This window comes from Crocodylus siamensis, chromosome 3, assembly GCF_052110815.1.
Source record: "Crocodylus siamensis isolate JL-2025a chromosome 3, ASM5211081v1, whole genome shotgun sequence".
Classification (NCBI taxonomy): domain Eukaryota; kingdom Metazoa; phylum Chordata; order Crocodylia; family Crocodylidae; genus Crocodylus; species Crocodylus siamensis.
The window spans coordinates 167,920,974-167,945,767 of NC_143397.1; the positions used below are offsets into that span (position 1 = coordinate 167,920,974).

Genomic DNA, 24,794 nt, shown 5'->3' on the forward strand with positions numbered 1-24,794 from the left:
ACAGGATCAGGCCTTAAAATTCTTGCTTTTTAAAATGCTCAGTTCATCAATAAGGCATTGTAAAGGTTTTAAAACTCAAAGAGGAATCAAGAATAGGAGCTCTTTTTTATCTGTAATGTCAATAAGCTGTGATGAGACAAGGAACTAGATTCATCAAAGTGACAAGTAGATATTTTTTTAAAGTAATGAATAAATGACATACCTATTAATAATGTATCTACATTCAAACTTTAACAAACAGTTCTGTGATAATTATTAAATTTTTCACATTTATAAAAAATAAAATGACATCTACATATAGTGGTTAAAAAGAGCATAATGCAATAATAAATGCTAGTATTCCATAAGAAACAGCACTCAGTTATCACAAGAACTATCTGGTTGGGTTTTTAGAAGTGGATACATAGATAAGCCATTTATTCACTATTTATAATTACTTGGATGAATCTAAGCTATGCTGTCACCATGTACCAGACCTCATGTTAATACCAATCATGGAAGGTAAATATGAACAGAAGTAAATTTGGGATGAGGATTTAATGAGTTTGATGTTGTCTTTACTTTGTTCCCATTTAAGTCAGTTATTTCAACAGAAACAGAATTGGGCCAATACTGAATACTTTTAAACATCTTGTCCTTGAGGTGAGAAGAGACATTAAGTAACTACAGTCTGTTTCTCTTTTTGTTGCAAGTGATTCATGATGGATAAGTGGCTTTCTTGGCTCCATCAGGTCTTCCATTTGTTTTTAGTCTTGTATCAAAGTCCTGCCACCTGCCCATGTCCTGAAGCATTAGAGCTGTTGAAACATTATGGATTTATTTTATATGCTATTTGCAAAGCTATAACATTTCAGAGGGACCTATCCATTTCAATAAGGTTTAATTGGGAGGAGTCTTTACCTCTCTTTCACAGGCACACATGCGTGCACACACAATTTTCAAGTGGAAACATTTTAGTTGCTGAAATGGACACTTCAACTCAATTCCATTTTAATGAAAACATTCAAAGCATTTTTTTTTCTCATTCTAATTCAGGAAAAATAAATGTTTCCAAACCACAAAGTTGCCACAAAACAGGACTCTCATCCTCTTGTTATCTTTATGTGGCATGTAGTTTGGCAACAGCAAAGGTTTTCCTTCTAAGACTTGTTGGCTTTTTCTCTCTTAGAATTGCATGGGTTCATCCAATGTTGCAACACTGTGTTAGGTTTCAAGGATCTGGTGAATGTGTCTAGAGTCCCACATACAACTCCTGTCCTTTGTCCATTATTATTGCCCTACCAAGGCTTTCATGATCTGGCAGCAAAGTCTTGTCCTGTGAGTTTGACTGAAGAAAGTACATTCAAGGCCAACTTCTCCACTCAATCCCAGGCCAGACCACGGAGGATAAGTTCCAGCATCTTTTGATCCAATAGCCACTGAACTGTTTTCTACTTCAATGTTCTTTGTTCTTATAACTTCAAACCTTCACTTGGGCTTGCCTTTTAATCTCATGGTACCGGCTAGAACTTACACCAGGTCCTTTCTTTTAATTCTTTCCATCAGAACTTCAAACCCAGTTTGAGTTTCTCAGTCACAGAACTCCCTTCTGACTTTTAATCTTTAATGGATGCTGAGCCTGACCTTTGATTGGTTACATGGGTGGGCCTGATTGCCAAAGGATCCTAGTTTCCTTAGCACTTCAATTTACCCTTCCTCCGCTGTGTGAAGTTTATAAACTCCATCACAGCACCATAACCCCAGTACATCTCAGTGAAAGAAATAACTGTGAACTGTTCTTCTGTAATCAGCTTCTCTTTTTACAGCTGCTATAGTTAGAACATCTATTTAAAGTTTTCCTATAGAGCCTGTCACCATAGCATCTAAGCACCGTAGGAAGGATTTTCAAATACAAATAGTAAATGATAACTATAAAGGCACGAATGATAGTGAGGCACCTAATTGCCATATGTGCCTTTGAAAAGCTCCCCCACTGTGTCATTAAACATTTCAATGTGTTACTCTTAACTATAAGCCACACCACTGCATTTGGATGTACTTTTGATGTGCATCATTTTTTCAAAATGCTGGTTAGATCTTAGTTTTATCCCATTTCTTTTTTTTTTACTTTTACCCTCCTCTGAGGCACCAGGAAGCAGAGTAGGTGAGTATATTAAACTTTCACCCCTGAAGGTCCAGGATTAGCATTTATTGTCTCTTATCCTACACCCTGTTACTTATTTTGTCATAAAACCATTGCACAAATGTCAAGCTAAGAAAAGCAAGCAAGGATTGTAACAGCAAACACATTGCAGGATGGGATAGAGCTATATAACTAAAGCTTCCTGGAAAAATTTTGGAGTGCTACAAGTTCAGTTCAAACCTGATGCACTCTAACTAGCTGCATGCTCACTGAGGTCAGTAGAGTTGTACCCAGTAACATTAAGGCTGAATTTGAACTTAGTTTTCACTGTCTAGTAATTCCCAGCTTTGCATTTTGTTACAGATTAGGTGTAACATTTGTGGACAACAGGTCAGTAGTTGCTATAACATCACCTTTTGGAGAATGACAGGTTATACAATAATCCCGGATGATAGCTATTTGCATAAATAATGTTCCATCTACTGTATTTCTACATACAGGCTTCTATTAACATATTCCTTCTATGTCAATAAAAGCACATTTTAAAACACCATGGTTATTTAGAATTGTTGAGAATTACAGTGAATACAAAAACATTCTTATAAATGAATAAAATTTTAAAGCCTCTTATGTTCAGATCTGTCATTCATTCTCAGTGGAATTTTATCCCTTTCATAAAGGCTTCAATTTTGCTACTAAAATAAATATAAATCAGCACCTTGTTCTAAGTCATTCAAATTCTGGTTTGTTTTGGTTTTTTTCTTAAATAAAATCAGATGGGATCTGGTTGGCAGCCTGTAGTAAGTGCTTTGGTGGCCAGACTAATCACCTTCAATCATTGCAAGGACTGAGCCCAACCATTCCAATTTAAGAAGGGAAAATCCATACCTTGCTACTTTGTTACTTTTACTTTCATCACCACCTCTCTTTTCTGCATTTGGACTCACAGCCTGAACTCAGTGGGCATCCTTAGGGAAGGCTATTGACTGGGGCCAGAGGGAAGAGTTCAAGACTGGAGAAAGAGAAATACACATTTTTCTCTAAATAAGGGACTCATAGGCCTTTAAGAAAGTACACTTTTAGGACAGGAGTCACCTTAACTCAAGTGCAACTCAACACTAGTGTAACTAAGGCAGGTTGACTGGGACAGCTGCTTCAGGTGCCAGCTCGGTGGGGGAAGGAAAAATATCAGCTGTGGCCATAGCTATACAGGCCAGGGACCGACATTACACATAAACCAGTTTAAGTGATCAGAAACTGGTTTAAACCTGTAGCATAACAGATCTTCAGTGCACATAAACCAGTTTGAAAATGGCTAAAACTGGTTTGATATAAATCTGGTTGAATATAGTAGCAGACTTAACTGATTCGGGTCAAATCAGTTTATGTCTGTGCAAGACCCTTTCCTAGTTTAAGATAAATCAGACTCCCCTAGCATCCCAGCGTGCTCTCTGGGGTGGGCAGGGCTCTCTGCGCCACAGCAGGGCTGGCCCCTCCTCTCTGCTCCCTGGCCAGAGCTCCGGCAGAGACTTGCAGGCACAGAGCATCTGCCTGGCTTCTCCCTGCTAAGCAGGGATTATTTCCCTCTGCCCCTCTGCCTTACACAGACACCTCAGCATTAGTTAGCAGACCACATACTGTACAGTCCATGCTGTGGGAGACAACAAAGGCAGACAGGCTTTTTGGAGCTAATCAACAGGTATCTTAATGTCCTTCCCTGGAAAAGCTGTTTAAGAAGAGCTTGAACTAATAAGGCTTTGTTTTCTTAATGGGTTGATAAACACTGAGTTAGGGGTGATAAACATTCCCTGCTGGGCTGCTTGAGGGAGGGAAGGGTGAAATCTTAAACATCTTGCTGGGGCCTTGCCACACCCCCCTCAGCTCAGGAGTGTAGAAGTGAAGGGAGGGCTGCTCTAGTGTCCCCCAGCTTCTAGCCTGAGTCACTGCAGGCATGTGCCTGATTTTTTTTTTTTTCAGTCCAGAGGGGATGACTGTGATCACGAACTGGTTTAGCCTAGCCAGGTTAGACTAACCTGGAAAGATTGAATCAATCCAGGCTCAGGCTTTTTGAATGTCTGTCCCTAGCCACAATCGTGCTGGCAGCACTGTGGCAACAGGAAGTTGCTGCTGTCCCCATGGGCACCAAGCTGCTTTCTATGCCTCTGCAACTTAAGTGGAAAAATGCAGGGAAGGCAGTGTATCAGCTAACAGATATGTTTTTTGGAGGTACTACAAAACCGCACAGAAAAGTGCCATTCAGGAACTTCACAAAACAAGCTCTTGGGAGGCAGGCTAACTGAAGAAAAGGCTGGCATTTATGATCAGACAAGATGCTTCCCCTCTCTCCCAACAGGGATCTTTTACTGAAGCTCAAAGGCAACACTAGAGCCAGCTGTCAGCCTGGGTATAAGGGTTCAGTGTTTTCAGATCTCAGAAATAATGTACATAGACCACAGTGTTATTTACCTTGAATCTCACAGTTTCTTACCAAACACATTGGAGGTTAAATGAGATTTGTTAACATCTCTAGCATTCCTGTTGGGCTGAGACCCTTGGTCTGTGTGTAGGCGCTGTTAGGGTCTCTCTGTATGACAAATAGATGACATACAACAATCAAACTAGTCATTCAGTTCAAACATGGACATCATTTGTAACCACAGGCTTTCAGTTCACATGAAATATCTTGGGTGTTATTATAAAGAAATGATTTCACTGAGAAAAAAGATGTTTACAGATCAATTTCAGGGAAGTTTCTTTCTCTTTTGCAAATGATTGCAGTTGTAGCAAGAAACCACAGAAATTACTCTTATTTCAGTCTGCCTTCACCTTCCTAGCCGTTACCTCAGTTCTTTCTTCTTAAATGTCACATTTGACTAGATCTTAGGTAAGCAGGTTTCTGGTGGACAACTGTTCTTGTCTGGGGTCAGTCGCCAATTAGGAAAATATAATGAGAATTGATTTTATTGATTTTTTTTTTCATTAAAAAAAGGGGAAGCAACTAGCAGTGATTCTCAGCTAGGGTGTTATAGTGCACCGGGGTGCTGTGAAATCCTTTTAAGGGTGTTTTGGGGAGCTGCCACGCCATATTAGCACTGTATGTGTAAACACCTACACAATCCACAAGATAAGTCCAGAGATTTCAAATAGGAATCCATTGCATCAAAAACATTCTGACCTGTTGTGGTCTTGAGTTCTTTGTAACAGAAGAATTGTTTGATTATTTTTCTGTAGTCAAGACATGAGACAAAATTAAGAGCTGGTATTTTCCAAGGGATGTCCTGAGTCTAACAAGGAATGCCCTGAGTCTGAAAAGGTTGAGTACCACTGAACTAGAGTTTCCATGTTGTAAACCCCACATTCTAAGAAGTTTCTGGGGCCCTCCAGATGCAGTTGTTTAATAAGGGCCATTGGTCAAGCCCCTAAAACTTGCCCTGATTGGACCTGCATTGCAGAACAACATTTGCCATCATTCTTTAATGTTCGTATTCTACTTTCTTCATCATTTGGTAAACTCTTTTTTTGTACCAAATGCTTTAGCTCGGGGTGTCCAACCTTTTTGAATATAGGGCCAGATCATGAACATTTTTATCACCCAGTGAGCCAGCAAGCCATATTAAAAGACCTCACAGGAAGCGGTATCACATCACTCCCCCAAAATGGAAGTACAGTATTTACTTTAGTTTCCCATTGCAGCACCTCGGGCCTCAGAAAACAGCTTGGAGAGTTGCATGGTGGACCATGGGCCGTATGTTGGACAAGCTTGCTTTGACTTCTATACTGACACACCAAGTTCACTACTCCCTGCATTTATGTAATCCCTTCCCCAAAAAGAAAACTACTGCAAGATCCTCAGCATACCTCCCCAACCTGAGTTTCTCCATCTGCAAAGCTAGGATTGGCTAGTGTTTCTAACGGAGCTCTATTTCAGACCTGCCACTTGAGCAACTGGGCTTGAAAATTGTTAATCACGTGTTACATCTTTGCTATTGGCTCTGAAGAAAATAGCCCATTAACCATGCTCAGTGATCATCTTCAGCAGGATAAGTTGACCCAACAATCAACACATGTAAAATCACACTGAATTGCAGTAGATAAAATTACAAACTGAATATAGTTTAAAACCTCATGTACAATCCAATCTGACTGTATAATACCCCTTGACAGAAATAAAAAGCTCAGGATCTCACAAGAGTTCAAAAACTACAATCATATGAACTGAAAAGTATATTATGTTTGGAATTTACTGAGCATTTTGGTCATCATACAATTCATTCTTTACTATTGCTTCATTCATCTACACGGTGAAAATTGAAGAAGCAGATTGATTAATATTCAGCTTCACTTCTCTCTGTTTTAAAACCAAACATTCCTGCAGGTTCTGAGTGTTTAGACTATTCTCTTACACAACAACTGTCGATGGAAAGAAACAAGATTTTTTTTTTCCCTTAAAAATACCCTGATTAAAAATTACTACCTGGTGGAATCCAAGACTCAGTTTGATCAAGATACTGAAAGACATTGCCAATTTGGAAATGTTCAACATTATTTAATGAGAGTAAAAAAAAAAACAAGTAGAAAAGAAAAAATGTTATGATGCATAGGGCACTGCATTCTGGGCTTTGAGAGAGAATAGAAAAACTGGGGAGAACTGGAGATGAAGAACACTGGAAAAAGCCACATATTGGATTACTTTTCCAAAATAAGAAGGAGCAAGAATTATTAATGAAACAATAGTCCTGAAGAGTTAAAATTGCCCAACTTCTACAGGACATTACATGCCCTAGAGACTGAACTCCAGTGAAGAATATTATATTTTAATGAAGATATGCCTCTTCCCAGTAGGCAAATAGAATTTTAAAGCTGCTAGACTAAGTCTAGTTAAATAATGGAATACTATGAAAAAAACCCATCCATAAACATCTTTAAGATAATAGAACCATAAGAAATAAGCTGTCCACGTTTGTAAAGAACAAATTATATCACACAAACTAGATGGGCTTTTGATCGAATTACTAAATTAGTGGATGAAAGGAACAAAAATCAATTGCAAAGCTCTTGCTTTCAGTAAAGCATTTGCTATTGTGCATCACAAAACATTATTTGAAAAATTAATACCAAGTTGATTTGGAGAAAATGGTCCTGTGGACTGAAAACTAGACCAAAGATTGATGTCAGAGTATCAAACTGGAGGGAGGTCTTTAATGTGCGGGTCTCTGACAACAGGTGTTTGTTTTGGTTTTATTGAATAACTTCACTAGCGAGCTGTTAATTGAGATGTTATGGTACTATTAAATTAGGAAGGAAAAGAGGAATAATACTGAAGGACTAGTAGGGCTAGAAATACAGGCAAGAATTGGAAGTAACATTTAATCTGAGCAAATGGAAGCTAATATATATGGGGGGAAACCTCAAAACAGAAAGACAACAGCGTTTAATGGAGGGAGTCATATGGAAAACTGGTGCCACAATTGACCTGACAGAATGGAAAGCAAATCTGCAATACTCGTGGCAGAAGGGAAATGGATGATTTTAGGTTGCATATAGGGAGGTATCTTAAGATCACCATTTTTTCTTGAGTCAGTTGCAAGGCCATGGTTAGAACTCAAATCTCCTAATACCGCACACTTAATCTTTTTCTTTCATATTTTAAAAGCCAATTTTCCCATATGGAACCCAACTTCCACTAATATTTGCCCTGTAATTGTGAGGGTGCCAGCCAGGTGCAGACCTGAAAAATACCATTTTTTTGTCTGTAACTATTGTAGCATTTTATATTTCTGGAGGCCTTGGCCCCTTTGTTTCTCATTTTTCAGGTGTTTATAGATCTTTGTGCAAGTACAGCAGCAAACTGTGAGTGATAAGTAAAACCTTGCCACATGGAGAGACTAATTTTCTTCTGTTACAGAGATTAATGTTATTCTTTTTGGACATAAAAGAAATCTCTTGGCTGATGAACTTTGCTATGACACTGGGAGGAAAGAGCTCCAGACTGTTGTTCCCTTTCTTTCTCTAGAAGTGCATTACTCAGCAGCTATTTGTGGAGTACTGAATAAGCCAAAGAGCCGTGCCAGTTCCTGCTGGGAACTGGTGATGAGCTCTTATGCTGGGGGTGGGAATGGGCTGTGCAATTTGAGTCTCTCTAAGGGAAGGCTGGCTTGTTAAAAGTGTTGTGAACTGGTGCCAAAGTCAACAAGGCATGTGGTTGCTGTGGGCTGCCCACTAGCTCACAGAGCTGAAGGCTCTGGGACAGTGATAGGCAGCAAGGGATAACACCAAGATTGCAGGAGTTTCTTTCCAGTTAAAACGGCTCCCTTGAATTTACCTTTTCTGGTTTTCAAAGAAGTAAGTAATGAACAGGAAATATAATTATAGTATCTTTTTAATCAGTCTTTCTAAGTTCAACAACTTTCTGGCTCACAATGTTCAGCATTTAGAACTAAAAGTGGCAGTCTTTAAACACTACTACACTGGATGAGAGACAGAATCCATTTCTAGTCCCCGCTTTTTGCTCCCCAGCATAGGATAAGGGCACTGAAAAGGTGACGCACATAGGTAGTCAGAACAGATCTTATTGAAAACACAGGGCAAGGGATTACTTTGTGAAGTATTACTGTATTATTAACATGACCATGTTTTCCACATCTAAATCCAGGACACTTGTATGGTGACATTTTTCAGCATCACCAGAGTACTGCAATATATGTAGCCTGAAAGAGTAAGTCCTACTCCTTGGTTTATCCTAAAACAAAATTAGATGGCCAGCTTGTTTCTTTAATAAAATACTTCCAGATTTTGTCTGGCAGTCCTGGAGTACTCTGGAAGACTCTGGAGACTGAGAACTGAAGGAACAACATTCATGGTAATGATGTTGGCTGTTCCAGCTAACGAGAGAAGGGATTAGTTTCATTCACTAATGCTATGCTGGGAGAGGAAATAATTTCAGGAAGTTTGGATAGGCTTGATTTCCTTCTTTCCCCTGGATTCCCAAAGCCTCTTCTTACCCCGCACTCACATTCTGGGCTACTTTTAAAGGACTTTTGGTAATACAGATTGAATATTTGAAATGCTAAAGACCGAATAATAAAGATCATGCATTTCAGCTCGTCAGATCCAATATAGGATGTAGAAGGCTGATATTTTCTTACATACACAATAACAAGATACAACTGGCATTTAGCATCAGCTCACAGGAAGCCATATCAGGAACTTACACTCAAGCTGATGGCAGAAATGTATATTTTCCCCCTATAAAATATTTCCAGACAAATTTTATGCACATTTTTGGCTTTTGGTAGTTTTCAAAAACCAAAATCCAAATGTTTCTCAGTTACAAGATTGATTTTTCAATGATTTTTTTTTAATGAACAATAATGGATTTGTGTGTGTGTGTGTGTGAAAATTTCCTTTTCATTTGGGTAAATTTGAGGGATTTTTTTTCCAGATCTACTACAACTGTACGGGCCAAAATTAATGGAGGAGAATTAAACAATCAGTATCTGCTTGTCCCTTTTAGCAAGAAAAATGCAGATACTATGTAGGCAGACATTCTTAACAAGGCTGCATTGAAGGTATTTAGAAGCAGTTCTGCAGGGTTGGGTATGTGAGCAAACTTATGAGGAAACTGTGTGGTCCCTTGCAAAGAGAAACAAAAAGTTAAACTGGATGATTCCTTTGTGTTCCACAAAATATTTTGATGGTTCCTGGGCTATGAAGGAAAAGTGAATGGAACTGAAGCTGGGGATGAAGCCAGGAAAAAAACTGTGCTAAGGATAGCCCCTACAAAGCAGAAGAAAACCTGCTGAAAATTACTTCTGCCTAAAACAGTTTTCCCTCTCACATGCATATTTTCTGAGGACTTCCATGAGAGAGTAGGACTACAGCAAGTCAAGATCAAGATTAATGGTTTTGATGTTGTTGCCGGCACAAGGTGCCCGAGGGAGGCAACAATTGGGTTCGTTGCCCGGTGTGCGTTGCGCCAAATAAACACACTGGGGGAGAAGCAGACAGAGTTTATTTGAGCTCAAGTAAAAGGCACAGGGAGACTGTATGGTCTCAAATCCTGTGCACCTAACCCTGCAACAGTGGGATCTTTATACCCTGGTCAGTTTCACTGTCAATGATTTGCCATCAGCTGGCCCCCCTCTTTCTCCCCTTTCCCTCCTCCTTTCTCTCTCCTAGCGGTGCCCTTGCATTCCACAGATAACAGTTTTAGCTCGCCTGCTTTCCAGAAGGACAGGAGATTGTAGGCGCCAAAGAAAGGGTTACAAAGGTTGGGCAAGGGGGGGTTTTGGCTCTTCTGAGCCTGGAGCAGAAGGACTTCCTCGACACTCGTGGTCTTCCATCCCTCTGAGTTACCCAGGGTTATGCCCAGTGACACCAACAATGTCATCTGGACTGGAGGGGAAGTCCTTCCCTTAAACTACCTAAAGCCAATGGGATTACCTGCAGCCATTGTTGATTTTTTGGTACTCACTCCACACCAACACAAATCTCACTAAATAGGGGGAGACTATGCCAAATGCATAGCTCCACTGAAAATGCAGAGCTTGGGTATGAAGGATCTGGAGTTGCCTGCAATAATTTGTGAATGTTGTATCTGGATTCATTTATTATATGGGTTACAGTACGCATAATGTGTGTTGATTCACAATCAGGCCTGGAAAAAGTGTCCCCAGGGAAGATGGATGATGTCTGATATTTGTATCTCCAAACTATATTCTGGAATAGTTACTGGCTGTTAGAAATGTAAATAAAGGAGAGAGAGAATCAAAGGCCAAGGTATCCCTGTTGTCTCAGTGCAGAAAGTTTTACTTGGGTCACTGCCTGAGGCCAGAGTAAGCAAATCAAAAGACCAGATATGATCAAGGATTCAAGTCATTGGACAGACTGGCACTTTTTGTTTAGCAGGAAAGGTACAACATCTCTTGTGGAGATGGGAGTGCTGAAAAATAGTTGGAATTCACACACATCATCACCAAGCAACATCTATTCATATCCTTGCACCTGTGAATTATAATTAAACATATGCTAACATATACAGCAATATGGCATGATTTGCAATGTTAGAGCCCTTCCCAAATATACATTTACTGACAAAATATATTGCATAATAATTATGAAATGGTTTTAACGCTCTGAGCACAAATGATGCTGCCTGATTGGACAAATTCAGTACCATATGTTGTGTATAAAAATTTATTTATATTCAACCAGGATGTCAGTTGCAAGGAAGCCTTGAGTACAATGATGAAATTATAAACACATTTTCCGCCTGTTAAGCATGGAATTTATATTTGTAATCTTACCTTGATTGTTGTTGCAACAGTCACTTTGGCTTCTATTCTTACCACTGAAGGCTTTTTTCTTTGTAGTATCTCCTTTCTAGAATTGGGTTTTCAAATCTAATCCAAACTACGAGGCAAATACTACCATAATTATTTGATATGTGGCAATGTCATTCTCTCAGTCTAATATGATCTCATGGACTGCAGCCTTTATAAATGTGATGCCAGCTTTATATTCAAGAGGCTGGAGGTATGACCTGTACTAGGTTAAAAAACAGCTTTCAAAAACATCTCTGTTCAAAAACTTGAATGTTGGAAAATATTAAAAACTTACATGTTCAAAAACTTAAAAGGTGGGAAAAGTTTAAGTTCTCCATAACATTAAGCATTATTAATTGATAAGGGAACTTTTAAGTTAACCTTTTAAAAATATTATATTATTTAATTCCCTTGATCCTTAAAATGATAATTTAGGTTAAGAACAGATATTGTATTTCTCACAGGAGCAATCCTTTTATCCTGGGATCCTCCAGATGTACAAACCCATTCTCCCACTTCAAATACCTATGAAGTATGTAAAAAATGCGAGAACACTTTATTCCTAGCACACTCATTCAAGTTAATTACCATTCATTCCAGGGGCAAGCTATGTGTAAAGGGCTGTGCCACTCTTTTGTCCCAGGTTTTGATTGGACAAATCAGAATTGCCTTAAAAGCAATATCTGTTTTTGTCTCATTATTCTCTACTGATAAGAATTTAAGATTATTCGTCAGTAGGTATGTGCATTTCATTTAAAACCAGAGATCTCACCTGTGTCTGGAAGGCACTTGTCCATGTTGATGGTCAATACTACTTTGTTTTAGGAAGGAATGAAGTTCTGGTTTAAATGATCCTGACATCATCAAATGATTGATCAGGTTTTGTTGGAAACCTTGCAAGTTGTTCTAAAGATTGGTTGTCTTGAAAGCTAATGCAGATTTACAAATCTAATGGAAATTTACAAATATGCAGTTTATCAGACTTGCTGTTGGACAGATTAATATCTGAAGTCAGGTTAATTTGTCGTTTTAACTAATTTGGTGCCAAATCATGCAGACAGCTATAACTTGTAATGGGAAGATGCTGTTCTTGCCTGCCTGCCTCTCCGAGGTAACTAGCATAACCTTAATACAGTTGACAATGCTGACTGTGAAAATTACATTGCGATATTGTTCTGGCTGCTTGGCTGTAAAGAGAATTTAATGGTTTTATATGAAAGGTTTGACCAAATTATATCATAGCTGTCCAGATGAAGTGTAACAAATTAATTTAAAATTGTACTAGCAGTACCAGTAATGAGATAGTGTCTAATTCTTCACAAGAGATTCAGTTAATGGAAGTCCCATGTAATCAATATGAATGGTGAGAGGGAGTACTAGCAAGAAGGATTTTAAGATTTTAAGGTATATGCTAAATTTAGCAATATAGAAGGTAAATTCCATTGCTTCTACCAGATGAAAATTTGTCATAGGACATTGCTTGTAAATGGAAAGTACTGGAGATATGAGAACAGTGACAGCAGCATAAAATAAAACCTTAATCTGAGAGCAAACACTTGGCAAGAATGTTACTAAAAAATAAACTAAAGATGACCAAGAACTGATCTTTGAGGGACATTCATAGTTTAGAAAGAGGCTCTAAGTAACAATTTTGCAAGAAAACATCTTGGTAATGGCATGGAAAGAAAGCTAAAAATAATGAAAGGGAATCATGACCTGGACAGTTTGAATTTTGACAGTAAGGCAGTACCATTTCATGGATCAAAAGCTTTTATTCAAATCAATAACAATTGTACCTACATATTGACCTTTCTCAAGCACTGAGTGGCTATTATCGGTAGAAATAAAGCAGAGCTCAACACTGGCTGAAGGAAGCAGACAGAAGTCAGATTTATACAGATGCATTTGTTTATTATTATTGGGAGGATTATAGTTTTGTACACGTACTCCCTTATCAATGATTTCAGACACGGCTGGCAGGATGGAGACATGGTAATAGTTGCTAAGATATGAAGAATCTCCACTTCTGTGGACTGCAATAGGTTTAGTTCAGGAGTTGGCAACCTCAGGCCAAATGCCAGATGCAGCCCACCAAGTGATTTCATCTGACCTGCAAAGCTAGGACATTGGTGGCAATTCAGCAGCTTGAGGATCCAGCAGCATTCAGCAGTGAGGGGGTAGGGGGTGAAGCGAGTTGCAACGGGCAGCCTGTTTTGAACTGAGCTGTGTTATTTTGGTGTGCTGCTTCTAAATGGTTCCACCTTTCGTATTAGTAGTTTTTCATGGCCTTGAAAGGGTGGAACAGAATTACACTTAAGCACTTATCCACCTAATGGAATAGACTCCAGCCCTTAGCAACAAGCTTGATTCCAAAACAAGGAGAGAGTGAGACCGCTGTTCGAGTGCAAAGAAGAGAAAACTCAGCTCTGTATCTCATAGGTAATATACTTTGAAATGTTTGACAGAACATTATACTGTTATGTGATTGCTTTGAACTTGCATAATAAAGGCATCAGCTGCAGAATTCGAATGACTGATTTATTTAATGCCGTATAACAATGCTATGGTATACGACTGATTAGGACAGGATTGAGGAACCAGGTGCCACCAGCCACTAAAGCTAATATTTCATAATTAATACAAATCTAATGTCCTTTTAACTCAGAAGTTTATAATAGGGACACATGTTTATGCCTCCCCTGGGGAACACACTACCTCTCAGAATACGCCTGGATTATATGAGTTAGGTGGAATAAACAAAGAAGGCTACCAGAGAGCTGGAGCCTCCCACAGCACATGCACAAAGATAGCTAAAGTCCTATTAATAGATTTTTATTGCAGTAATTTTTATTTATTTTCATATGACACCTAAGTGTTTTGGAAGCTTTACAGATATAGAATAAAACAGATGCCAATTCCCAAAGCTTTCTGTTCGCTCAACCTCTTTTTATGCTTTTGGTGAAATAGTGCCGAAGTTCTTCCACTCTGTTAAAATAAATGGACTTAATAATACTCTCACTTGCCTTTTCTCTGTGCTGTCTACTTAGGCCCTGATTTAGCAAGGTACTTAAAATCATATGCCTAATTTCAAAACCTAAGTAGTTCTTACTGGTTTCGATAGAACTATGCCTATGCCTGACATGAAGCGCATGGTTGACTATTTTGCTAAATTGGCCTTAATCTTGCAAATAGTTATACGTGTGCTTAATTTCATGTGTGTAAGTAGTCAAACTGGCTTCAGTGCAGTACTCAAGTGTGTAAACTTAAGTACACGGGCAAATGTTTCCAGGACTAGGGGCTTTGATCATAAAATACTCTGGCCAGGAAATAATTTTTTTTATATGTCTGTATGAATCTTAGCACTATAAGTCTTTAATTTCACTTGTGGCCACTAGTCACAATTCAATTTAAATAACATAATAAGAATAACCAGAAATATTAAGATTATAAAGGCACAATTAAAATCATCAATCTTCTGCTGAACAATCTGAAATGGGTTCAGAAGTGAAAATGCTCATGTTACCAGACTGTAGCTGAACCTAAAATATTCCTTTTTTCCTACACTCTGCAAAAACAGGATAGAACAAGGGTCCCTTTTAATAACCCAAATTTTAATAACTCAGTTGCATAGATCTGACATCCCTGTTCCCTGCCTCTTATCTCCTTTGTTTCTGAAAACTTCGCAAAACTCTGCATCTCAAGTCCAAGTGGGACTATGAATATAGAGAAACAATATGGATTAAAGAAATTGATAAACCTTCAAAATAGCCCTCCATCTTTTTTTATACCTTTTATGTCCTTGACGTCAGAGAAATCATCTCCCCATACTAGAACCAGTGTATATACATATACTGAATTACACTCAACTTGTAACTTTATAGCTTTCCTCCTTAAAAACAGGCTGGATTATAAATACTCCAAATAGCTGTGCCATGTGACCACTGGAATTACAAATGTGATCCAACCACCTTCTTCCAACATATATCTCTTCACATAGTCCCTCCTTGCTGTGTGTCTCACTATTTCCCTTAAACATTCTCAGGCTCCTTAGCTCCCTTCCCACCCCCAAAACTAATCCTTTGTTTCCTTCCATTGTCTGGCATAATTTCTTCTCCCTGTTCCTGGCACTGAAACCTCTCATCTGTTTCTGCCTTGTCCAACTCATTCTTTTCACCCATTCCTAGTTACTTCCTCATAAGTGACCAGTGTGTATGGTGTAGTAATAATAGCAGGAGGGTTTTCTTCTTCCTTGGTGGTGGCTGTAACTGAGGATTGCATAGTCCAGTATGGGTAATCCAATGTTAGCCTTTTGGAATAACACTAAACAGAGTGCATCTACACATATATAAATGCACAGTGGTTACTAGGGGTGTACTTGGTAGCTGTGTTGGTCTGAGACAAAAAGACATACAAAAACTAGAACTCCTGGTTCCAAAACGATACTTTTTATTAGACCAACTGGGAAATCACAAGAAAATTGTCCTTTTCTGCAAGCTTTCAGGATCAAAGTCCCTTTGTCAGGCTCTGGGAAAAGTATAGATTGTACAAGATGGTAAAAAGTCCTCATAGGTAGGAAATAAACTTCATTTTTGTGCAGAGGAAGCTCAAGATGGAAGGCTGTCCCTCTGGGTTCATGACAGTGTCTTTGTGAGCTGTGCTGAGTAGCTCTTTGATGTGTAGATCTGGTAGAATTCCTTCCCTGGAGGTGTCAGATGGCAGGCAGGGAGGTAAAGACATTTTCTTTGTGCCATCTTGTACCATCTATACGGGGGGTAGGCAATGTTTTTTGGATGGAGTGCTGAAAAAAACCACAATGTCTACCTTGGAAGGTGCCAGAGTGCTGACATGCCGGAGCCTGGAGCGACTGTTTGCAGCCTCCTGGCTGCAGCTGGCCCATGGAGCCCAGTCTGCTTGCAACAGAGATTGCAGCCTCCCAGCCACCTACTAGGAGCAGCCTGGGCTCTGTAACTGGCAGCAGCTGCTTAGAGCCCATGCTGGCAGTGGTGTGCCAAGCAACTTGCATGCCATGCTCGGCATGCGTGCTGGGGGCTGCTGACCCCTGATCTATACTTTTCCCAGAGCCTAACGAAGGGACTTTGATCCCGAAAGCTTGCAGAAAAGGACAATTTTCTTGCGATTTCCCAGTTGGTCTAATAAAAGGTATTTTGGAACCAAGAGTTCTAGTTGTTTGTATGTCAGTGGTTACTATGCATTTAATTTAGTACTTGTACAACCAAGTACTAAGCAAATACACAGTAACCAGAATTACAGCTCACTAATGCCAGCAAACACCTTTTTAGTGATGCTACTGTGCAGTAGCCTAATAATACTGTGCAGTAGCACATTAGCTCTGTCCATGCTGTGACATGCTACTGCACAGTGTTATTAGGCTACTGTGCAGTTAGCATCTCGTGTAGATATGCCCACAGAATCCTTAACAGGGAATTGTCTATGATCCGGTTAAAAGAGTGAAACACAAATTATATCAGGAACTTAATACTGGGAATACCACTGCTGCCATCTTTACATGCAAATAAAAAAGCTCCACCTTTACAAAGTTTACCACACAACCATACTGGTGTCCACAAGACAAGGCGAGTTTTTCTCTTCTACTTAATTTGTCATGTACCCTGCTCAGTCCACCATATTCAGTACCACTCACATTTATAATCAACATTCCTTAATGCTTTTTGGTTTTTTATGGTCCTTTAGCACTTGTTCCTTTTGAATTGCCAGTGAAAGTTAGATACGCTCATACGCATTAGGATGATTGTGAAACAGAAGTATCCCCTCACAACCATTACTATCATACGTTCTTGGCTTTCATAGTCAGCTGGCTTTCAGTGAATGCATATCCATTCCTCATAATTTTTGGGGACAGCATTATTTCTACAAAATTAGAACAGGGCATTTCACAGCAAATTACAAAGGCTGCATGCCAATGAGAGTATGTAGTTACAAACTTGCAATAATTTTAGCACTTTGGTGGGGCCCTGGGTATCCTTCATAGTGCTGGTGTGTGTCTCCATGGCAGCACCATACATTTTGAACATTTTTTTTCTGCAGGGAAGTTCTTTTTGCTGCTACAAGATTTTGAAGCAATATGTCATTTTAGATGTAATGATTTCCAGCTGGGAGAAAGGCCACCCAGGCAGACTGTAGGTGCGTTTTGCAGAAGCTTTGGCCATCTGGTTCATGCTATTCACATTGAATTCTAGAATTAAAAGATGCAAAATATTATTTTGGTACATCTACACACATATGTTGGCACTGAGGATGCTTGGCACATTAAAACCAACCACTGCCTAAGGTGCTAAACATGCTATGCTATTTGCCAATTTCCTTTCTTATAGTTTCTTTACAGTTGTTGCTTAATTTCACTTTTTACAAGACTTCAGTGTAAATCAGTCTGGGAGCATCTAATTTATTCTGATGAATGATGGAAAGCCTTGCAATTCATAGGTATATGGCAAACTGTGGGCCTTTTCTTGCCTTTCTCCCTGACTCTTTACTGCATCATTGTGTTTGATCATCCATGTAGAGGCAGCAACTTCCTGAAGCTCATCCCACTGAAAACACGAGTGGGTACTTGGGAGAAAAGCAATCCACCCACAGCTATCCACAAAAATAAAGCCCATTCCCCTTCTCATTAAAAAGACAGACAGACAGACCTTTAATGGCATCAAACTGTCAAGTGGCATAACAAGCAGAGTCCCATGCAGCGAGAAGGAAAGTCCTTTTAGTTTGACTGCAATCAGAGTTCTCCAATTTATCTTTATAACACACATTGTCCCCAAGTATGGATGTGTTATCACTTCTGTTTTACTGAGGCACAGAGAGAGTAAGCGATTACCCAGGGTCACATAGGAAGCACAAAAACTGAGGCACAAGACCATTCTTCCAGTCACAGCAACCTGATTTCCACATCTCTAGTTTATGCTCCTACCTTTTAAGAATACAGTTTTTCTCTTTTTGTTTGTGTTTGGGATATCATGGTTGCTGGCTGGAGTGACAATGCAGTTTTCTCCATGTGCTGAACTGCCTGTAGAGATGGCTCAGCATTTGAGAACTGAGCTCTTTAGGGGGTTCAGTTACATGCCAGGAGATACTATAAATTAAACAAGATGTTATCATGTATGTAAGTATTTATTGAGCTGAGGATCCATACAAGGTAAACAAATGTTTACAATATCATACAGTAAGCATCTCCAGGGCTTAATAAAAATGATTGTCACTCACCGTGCTTCACAAAATTTTTCTTTTAATGAATAAATAATTTGATGAAATCAAATATATTTACAATATAAACAAATGAAAAGGCTTTGGATATATTAATCTGAGCATCCTGTATTTTGCATTTTCTAATGGTATTTCTATCAGTAATTTCCCTCTGAAATGTTACAAAGTATATAGAAACTACAACTCAACAAAGATAACATGGTTTGGTACATGTGTATCTATTAATTCAAATAAGCTACATATGCTTCATTTATTATGCACGTGTTAGAATACAAATATAACAAATCAAATATTATCAAAATGCTAGACAGCATTCTTCACAAAACAGAAATGTACACTAGGTTGTGACAATAACATAGGATCACAGGCAACAAAATATAACAGAAAAGTACAAATTCCTTCATAAGAATATAATTGTGCTCTTTAAGTTACCAGATGACTATGCTGCTCCACCACATTGATGACTATGTATGAATGCAGTATCCAACAACTGCTGTACAAGTTTGTGTATATGTTTGTATGTGTTGTCAAGCAGCGGCATTACAGTGGAAAATGGGCAGTGCAAGCAGTTTTATAAACATTTTCTTGGGCTCTTAAAAAGAGCCAATAATACAAAGCAATATAAGCATAACACTGAGAAGTCTTCATCTCATGTACACAAACATCATGAAACGATTTGCTTTGTTTTGTGGTGGTGAAAGGAGTTTTGTCAGTGCCGTTTGTAATATCAGCCAGAGTTCAAGTATTCCAAAGCCACTTCATAGCAGAATTTGTATTGATCCTGGAAAATCAGAAGACAATCACCAAGTCAGCCACAGAAATAAATTAAGGATTTCAGTATCTCTCTTCTTTAAAAATTATTTACCATCAGCCACGGTCAACAACTGCTGTGCAAAACCAATCTGTATTCACATAAGACAGGGGTTTTCAACCTTTTTGGATCAGTGTTCGCCTGGCAGCTAGATGCAGAGTAGTATACCCCTGGCAGCTGGATGCAGAGTGGATGGGCGGGGGGAAGGGGAGGGAGCAGCACACAGCCGAACGTGGAGCAGTGGCAGCCACCACGTGAGAACTTCCCTGCCCCAATCAAGGTGGGTGGGTGGTGCCTGTGCAGCGTGGTGCATGGCGGAGTTCTGTCCCCCCCGCCATATGCACCTCCTAGGGCCTTCTCAAGTACCCAGCAGGTACACGTACCCCTGGCTGACAACCTCTGAGCTAAGAGGTCCCTCATAATAACCAATCAATACATGGTACATACACTAACAAACACTGCTTATCATACCATACAATAGTGTATTTGGGTACCCTAACATATATGGAATATTGATGACAAATAAACACACTGACCTCTAAATCTTCAGAACCTATCAAAAAGTTCATACGAAGTAGAAACTGGAATTCCCTCATGGCCATGTTTATGTTAAGAGAGGCCAAGGCCAGCTCTTTGTTGCTATATTCCAGTTCTTAACTTTAAGTTTATTTTTGTCCAGGAACTCATTACATCTCAGATGAAAAGCCTTTTATTACCAAAATTACACACAATTTAAAATCCCTGGAAACCCACACTCCAGTTCCTGCTCCTCTTACACTGAAGCACATATATTAAGCAGTCAATTCTGCTGTCGCAAAGGTATATTTTCAACTAGCAGACCCTGTCTCTTCAGACACAGGTCTGTATTATGGTGATGTGGAGCCCTGGTTTGCCCCATGTGTAACTAACGGCAAACCTGGGCATAATCTCACATGAAACGCATTGGCATGCCAATGGAGGAAGAGCAACAACCCCATCCCCTACCCTGCCCTTGCCAATGATTTTGTCTGGCCCTGACTCTTCTAAGTGTACAGGCTGTAATAACTGCATGTATTATATCAGGGGTGCTGAACCCCCAAGTCCACGGCTCAGATCCAACCCCTGGGGTTGTCTCATCCAGCCCATAGGTAACCCCATAAGTTTGAAAATTTGGCGGTGGGAAAGTGGTGACAACATTACTGGAGTACATATTATGCCAACCCAGATGTGCAGGGGCTGGATGAGACTGTGGTGGGGCTAAATCCAGGTCACAGACCAGCCCCGCACCGCTCATCTGGCCCCGGGGGGGATCAGAAAGTTGAGCATTACTGTTTTACATGGTTTGCATCCATCTTTACAAAGAAACCCTGGAAAAATACTAGAGCAGGGGTCGGCATGCACGCTGAGCATGGCACGCAAGGCCATTTTCCTTGGCACGCGTTGGGGCCGGGGAGGCAGCAGCTGTTTGCAGCCTCCCATTTGCTGCAGCTGGCCCTCAGTTCTGGGTAGCTGCTGCCAGCTGGGATTTGCTGATTCAGCCTGGGCTCCATGGCTATCAGCAGCTACCCAGAGCCGAGAGGCTATGAGCCACAAGCTGCTGCCTTCCCACCAGCCCATCCCCAGTCCCCCAATGGGCACAGTGCTGGTACCTGCTGCCTTCCCTGAGCCCAGGGCTGGAAGACAGCTGGGACTGGGGCAGGAGGGCAGCAGCTGTTTGTAGCCTCCTGGCTGCAGCTGGCCCCGGCTCTGGGTAGCTGCTGATAGCCACGGAGCCTGGGCTGCTCCCATGGAAGCCCTGCTGCAAGCAGCCCAGGCTCTGTGGCTGTCAGCAGCTACCCAGAACCTGGGCCAGCTGCAAACATCTCCTGCCTCTCTGCCCTGACCCCGGCCCCGGCCTCCTCCCCCAGAGACCCAGCCCCAAGCTCCGGGGAGGCAACATACCGGATGCTCCCTGCTGTGCTGCCCTCGCGCTTCTGCAAAGCAGTGTTGGAACCAGCGTGGCAGGGCACAGCAGGGGGCGCAGAAAGCTGCCTGCTCCCAGCTCCCAGCTGCCCTGCCACACTTCCCCTGCAGGTGGGGGCAGCAGCGAGGGGCACAGCCCTGCATGCTGCCCACGCTGCTCCCATGCACACAGGGGAAGTGTGGCAGGGCAGTGGGGACCTCGGAGCAGCAGCTTTTGGAACCCCCCGCTGTGCCCTGCCGCACCAAGTTCCAACACTTTCAGAAGTGGTGAGGGCAGCACAGCGGGATCATTGTGCTGGTCCCCGGATGCGCTGGGTCTCCCCGGAGCCAGGGCGGGGCTGGGAGCAGATGTTTGCAGCTGGCCCAGGTTCTGGGTAGCTGCTGACAGCCACAGAGCCTGGGCTGGGGGGCAGGGGCAGCAGGGGCTTTGGGTGGGAGACAAGGGTTAAGGGGCTGGGGGCAAGGGGCATGAAGGCAAGGGGCAGCAGAGATGGAGGGTAGGGGTTTTGGGTGGGGGGCAAGGGCAGCAAGGTTAGGGGGCAGGGGCAGGTAGGCATGGGGGCAGGGGCTTTGGCTGGGGGGCAAGCGCAGCAGGGCTGGGGGGCAGCAGCTTCAGGTGAGGGGGCAAGGGGCACAAGCAGGGCATCCTGCCATGTACCCCCTGCCCTCATTTTGTTTTTCTGGCATGCCTGGCACTCCGGCACCTTCCAAGGTAGGCATTGTGGGGGTTTTTCAGGTACACGGCACTCTGGCCAAAAACTGCCTTGCCTACCCCTGTTCTACAATTAAGAGATGAATCTGTAAGAATGCACCATAAAGACTGTCCTTGGTCCAGTTGGAAAATACACAGTGCAATAATTTTAGAAAGCAAGCCTAGAAAAAAACCGCTCATGTGGCCCTAATAGTATTGAGGTTGTATACATGGTCTTTCATCAGAGGTCCTTCAAGTGTTTTACAAAGGAGGGTTAGCATTATTATCCTCAAATGGCAGCTGGGGAAACTGAGGTAGAGACCTTAGCTCAACCAGCTTCACAAAGCAAACAGCAAGTTTCAGCATCAGGAAGGGATCCCAGATCTCCTGACTTCTCTTTTCATCAGTAAATAGTGTTGGTTCCCAAGCACATTTTAAAATGAATTCCCTTGAGCTACTGCTACATTCTCTTACAGTACACTGGATTAAGATTTAGCAATCCTGAGTTTCTTTCTAGTTTTGCATCTGGCTTGCCAGGTAATGATGGGCAAATCACACAACTTTTCTGTCTCAGCTTCCCTATCTGAAAAATGGAGGTAACAATATGGACTTTCTTTGTAAAGCACTTTGAGATCTGTTGACAAAAAGTGGTATATCAGAACCTGTTAGTTCTCTTTTTATACCTATTTGATAAAAGACTGTTATATACTAAAGGAAATATTTATTATTTGATAGCAAATAATACAAAATATCTTCCACAGCAAAGTGTGAATCAGTGCAGTGGTACGTTTGCAGAAGGCTGCCTGAGAAATCTACCCCTGCAGGACCATTACAAAACCTTGTTTACAGACAGTGTTTTCTTCAATCATCCATTTCCACCCAAGTCATTTTATCTTTATTTCTGTAAAATAAATAAATGAGAAGGTGCAAAGATCTGTGGGCATAAGCTCTGAGACCAGAAAACAGAAGGCATGCTAGGTATACCTATCTAAATTTGCATTACCTGAATGGGAAAGCAAGACAGTTCTCTTTATATCTGGGAAATATTCTCTTGAGAATTCTGAACAGAGGAACAGGAGCTAAAAGAACTTCGCCTCCACCCCCAGGGCAAAAGCTGGGAGCCTCTTCATTTCTGGAGGGCTGAGACTCACATTACTATCTTTCTACTCCACAGTGCCAGGTTTCACCCCCTGTGCATGCATCTCATGCTTCTAGCACAATGTGGGTTCAGCTTAGTTCCAAGTTTGACACCAGATGTATATAACATCCTTCTTTTTGATGCCTTGATTGGGAGAAGAGACTAGAAATTCATGGTTGTGGAGGTGGGGATCTTTCATAAGACAGGTAGGTGCTGCAGGCTTTGCGGACCTGGGTCCATTACACAGAAACCAGAAACTTTTCCTCCTTCTGGCCCATCATCGCCCATTAACAGTTTTGCAAAACCCCTACTGTCAAGATGTTCAACATCTTAGCTCACACTGGGGGTAGAATTCTCTCCTAAGAATACAGGGAGGTAAAGGTAGAGATTGTGACATTTCTGACATTTTTTCCTGCCTCCTTCCTGGGGACTTTGCAAAAAAACAACAACCCACAGTTCAGATCCAGTCAAGTGAACCTGTGTTAACCACAGCTTAACAGTGAACTCCAGCTAAGTTATGATTCTTTAAGATGCACAGATCCTGCGCTCGCCAATGAGAGTTCAAAGCCTGCCAGCTTTCTCAAAACCACAGGCTATGACTAGGTGCTTTAAAGGCAGTACACATTTAAAGTCCACTAGCAGTCTTCAGCTATATTGGGTGGCATTATACATCCTTCTTCAAATACAGAACTACATACCAGAATATAATACCTCCTGCTTTAAACTGTCCTCTTGCGTCACAGAAGTTGCTACTTTAGCACTTCTACATTTAAAAAGATTTCACAGAACACTCTCTATGAAAATAATTGCACATGGCCTTTTGTTTCTGAACTCCTTTAATCTTTCTATGAGATAGAGCCACCATAATTAAATGCAGTATTCTGGATGTCAAACTGAAATTCATGACTCTGATAAATATTAGGCGATTAAGCTATTTATAAAATATATAATTTGAAAATCTGGCATTTCATTTTACATGACTATTATTTCCTCTGTGCAAGTACTGCTCTCCACATGGATTGCTCTGCTAGAAAAGAAAATTAATAAGGATGTTCTGTAGAAAGTTTTAAACTATTTTGAAAATTCAAATGAACATAGACAAAGTCTCCTTGGGAAGAAAGCAATGCAAAAATACTCTTACAAGTAAAGTGATTTCATTATCCTCTTTGAAAATGACTTGCTTGCTTTGTGAACAACTCCCACTGCAAATCTTGGAAATCTCACCGAGTCTTATGATAATAAGGAATCTTTTCTATTTAGTGGTACAGTTAAAAAGCTCCTACCAGAAGGTCCACCATGTTAGGCTTATTATTCCTCAGTGTCTTCACAGCATGGAATACATCAACTGCCCTCTGGTGTCGAAGCATTTCACAAACAATGCTGATTGCACAAAATGTCCCACTGCGGCCACCTCCATTTCTAGAATAAAAGTGATAAAACGGCTCCATTATTTTTGACTGTATGCTACTAGTTCCTGTAGTGTCTGAATGTTTTACAAAATGAACTAATTCAAATATTGATGCACCAAT

At 40.8% G+C, this 24,794-nt stretch overlaps 1 protein-coding gene across 6 annotated transcripts in view; it reads right to left on the reverse strand.

The window, feature by feature from the left end:
* Positions 1 to 18,572: 18,572 nt before the first annotated feature.
* The window catches only part of PTPRM (protein tyrosine phosphatase receptor type M), a 745,518-nt gene continuing 739,296 nt past the window's right edge, over positions 18,573 to 24,794 (reverse strand). For all 6 annotated transcript variants that reach the window (XM_090039711.1, XM_090039716.1, XM_090039712.1 and 3 more), the window contains 2 exons: positions 24,549 to 24,684; positions 18,573 to 19,465 (listed from right to left, as the gene is read on the reverse strand). In XM_090039711.1, the coding sequence (XP_089895837.1) occupies positions 19,412 to 19,465; positions 24,549 to 24,684 (190 nt within the window). In that variant the 3' untranslated portion in view covers positions 18,573 to 19,411. The remainder of the gene's footprint in view (positions 19,466 to 24,548; positions 24,685 to 24,794) is intronic.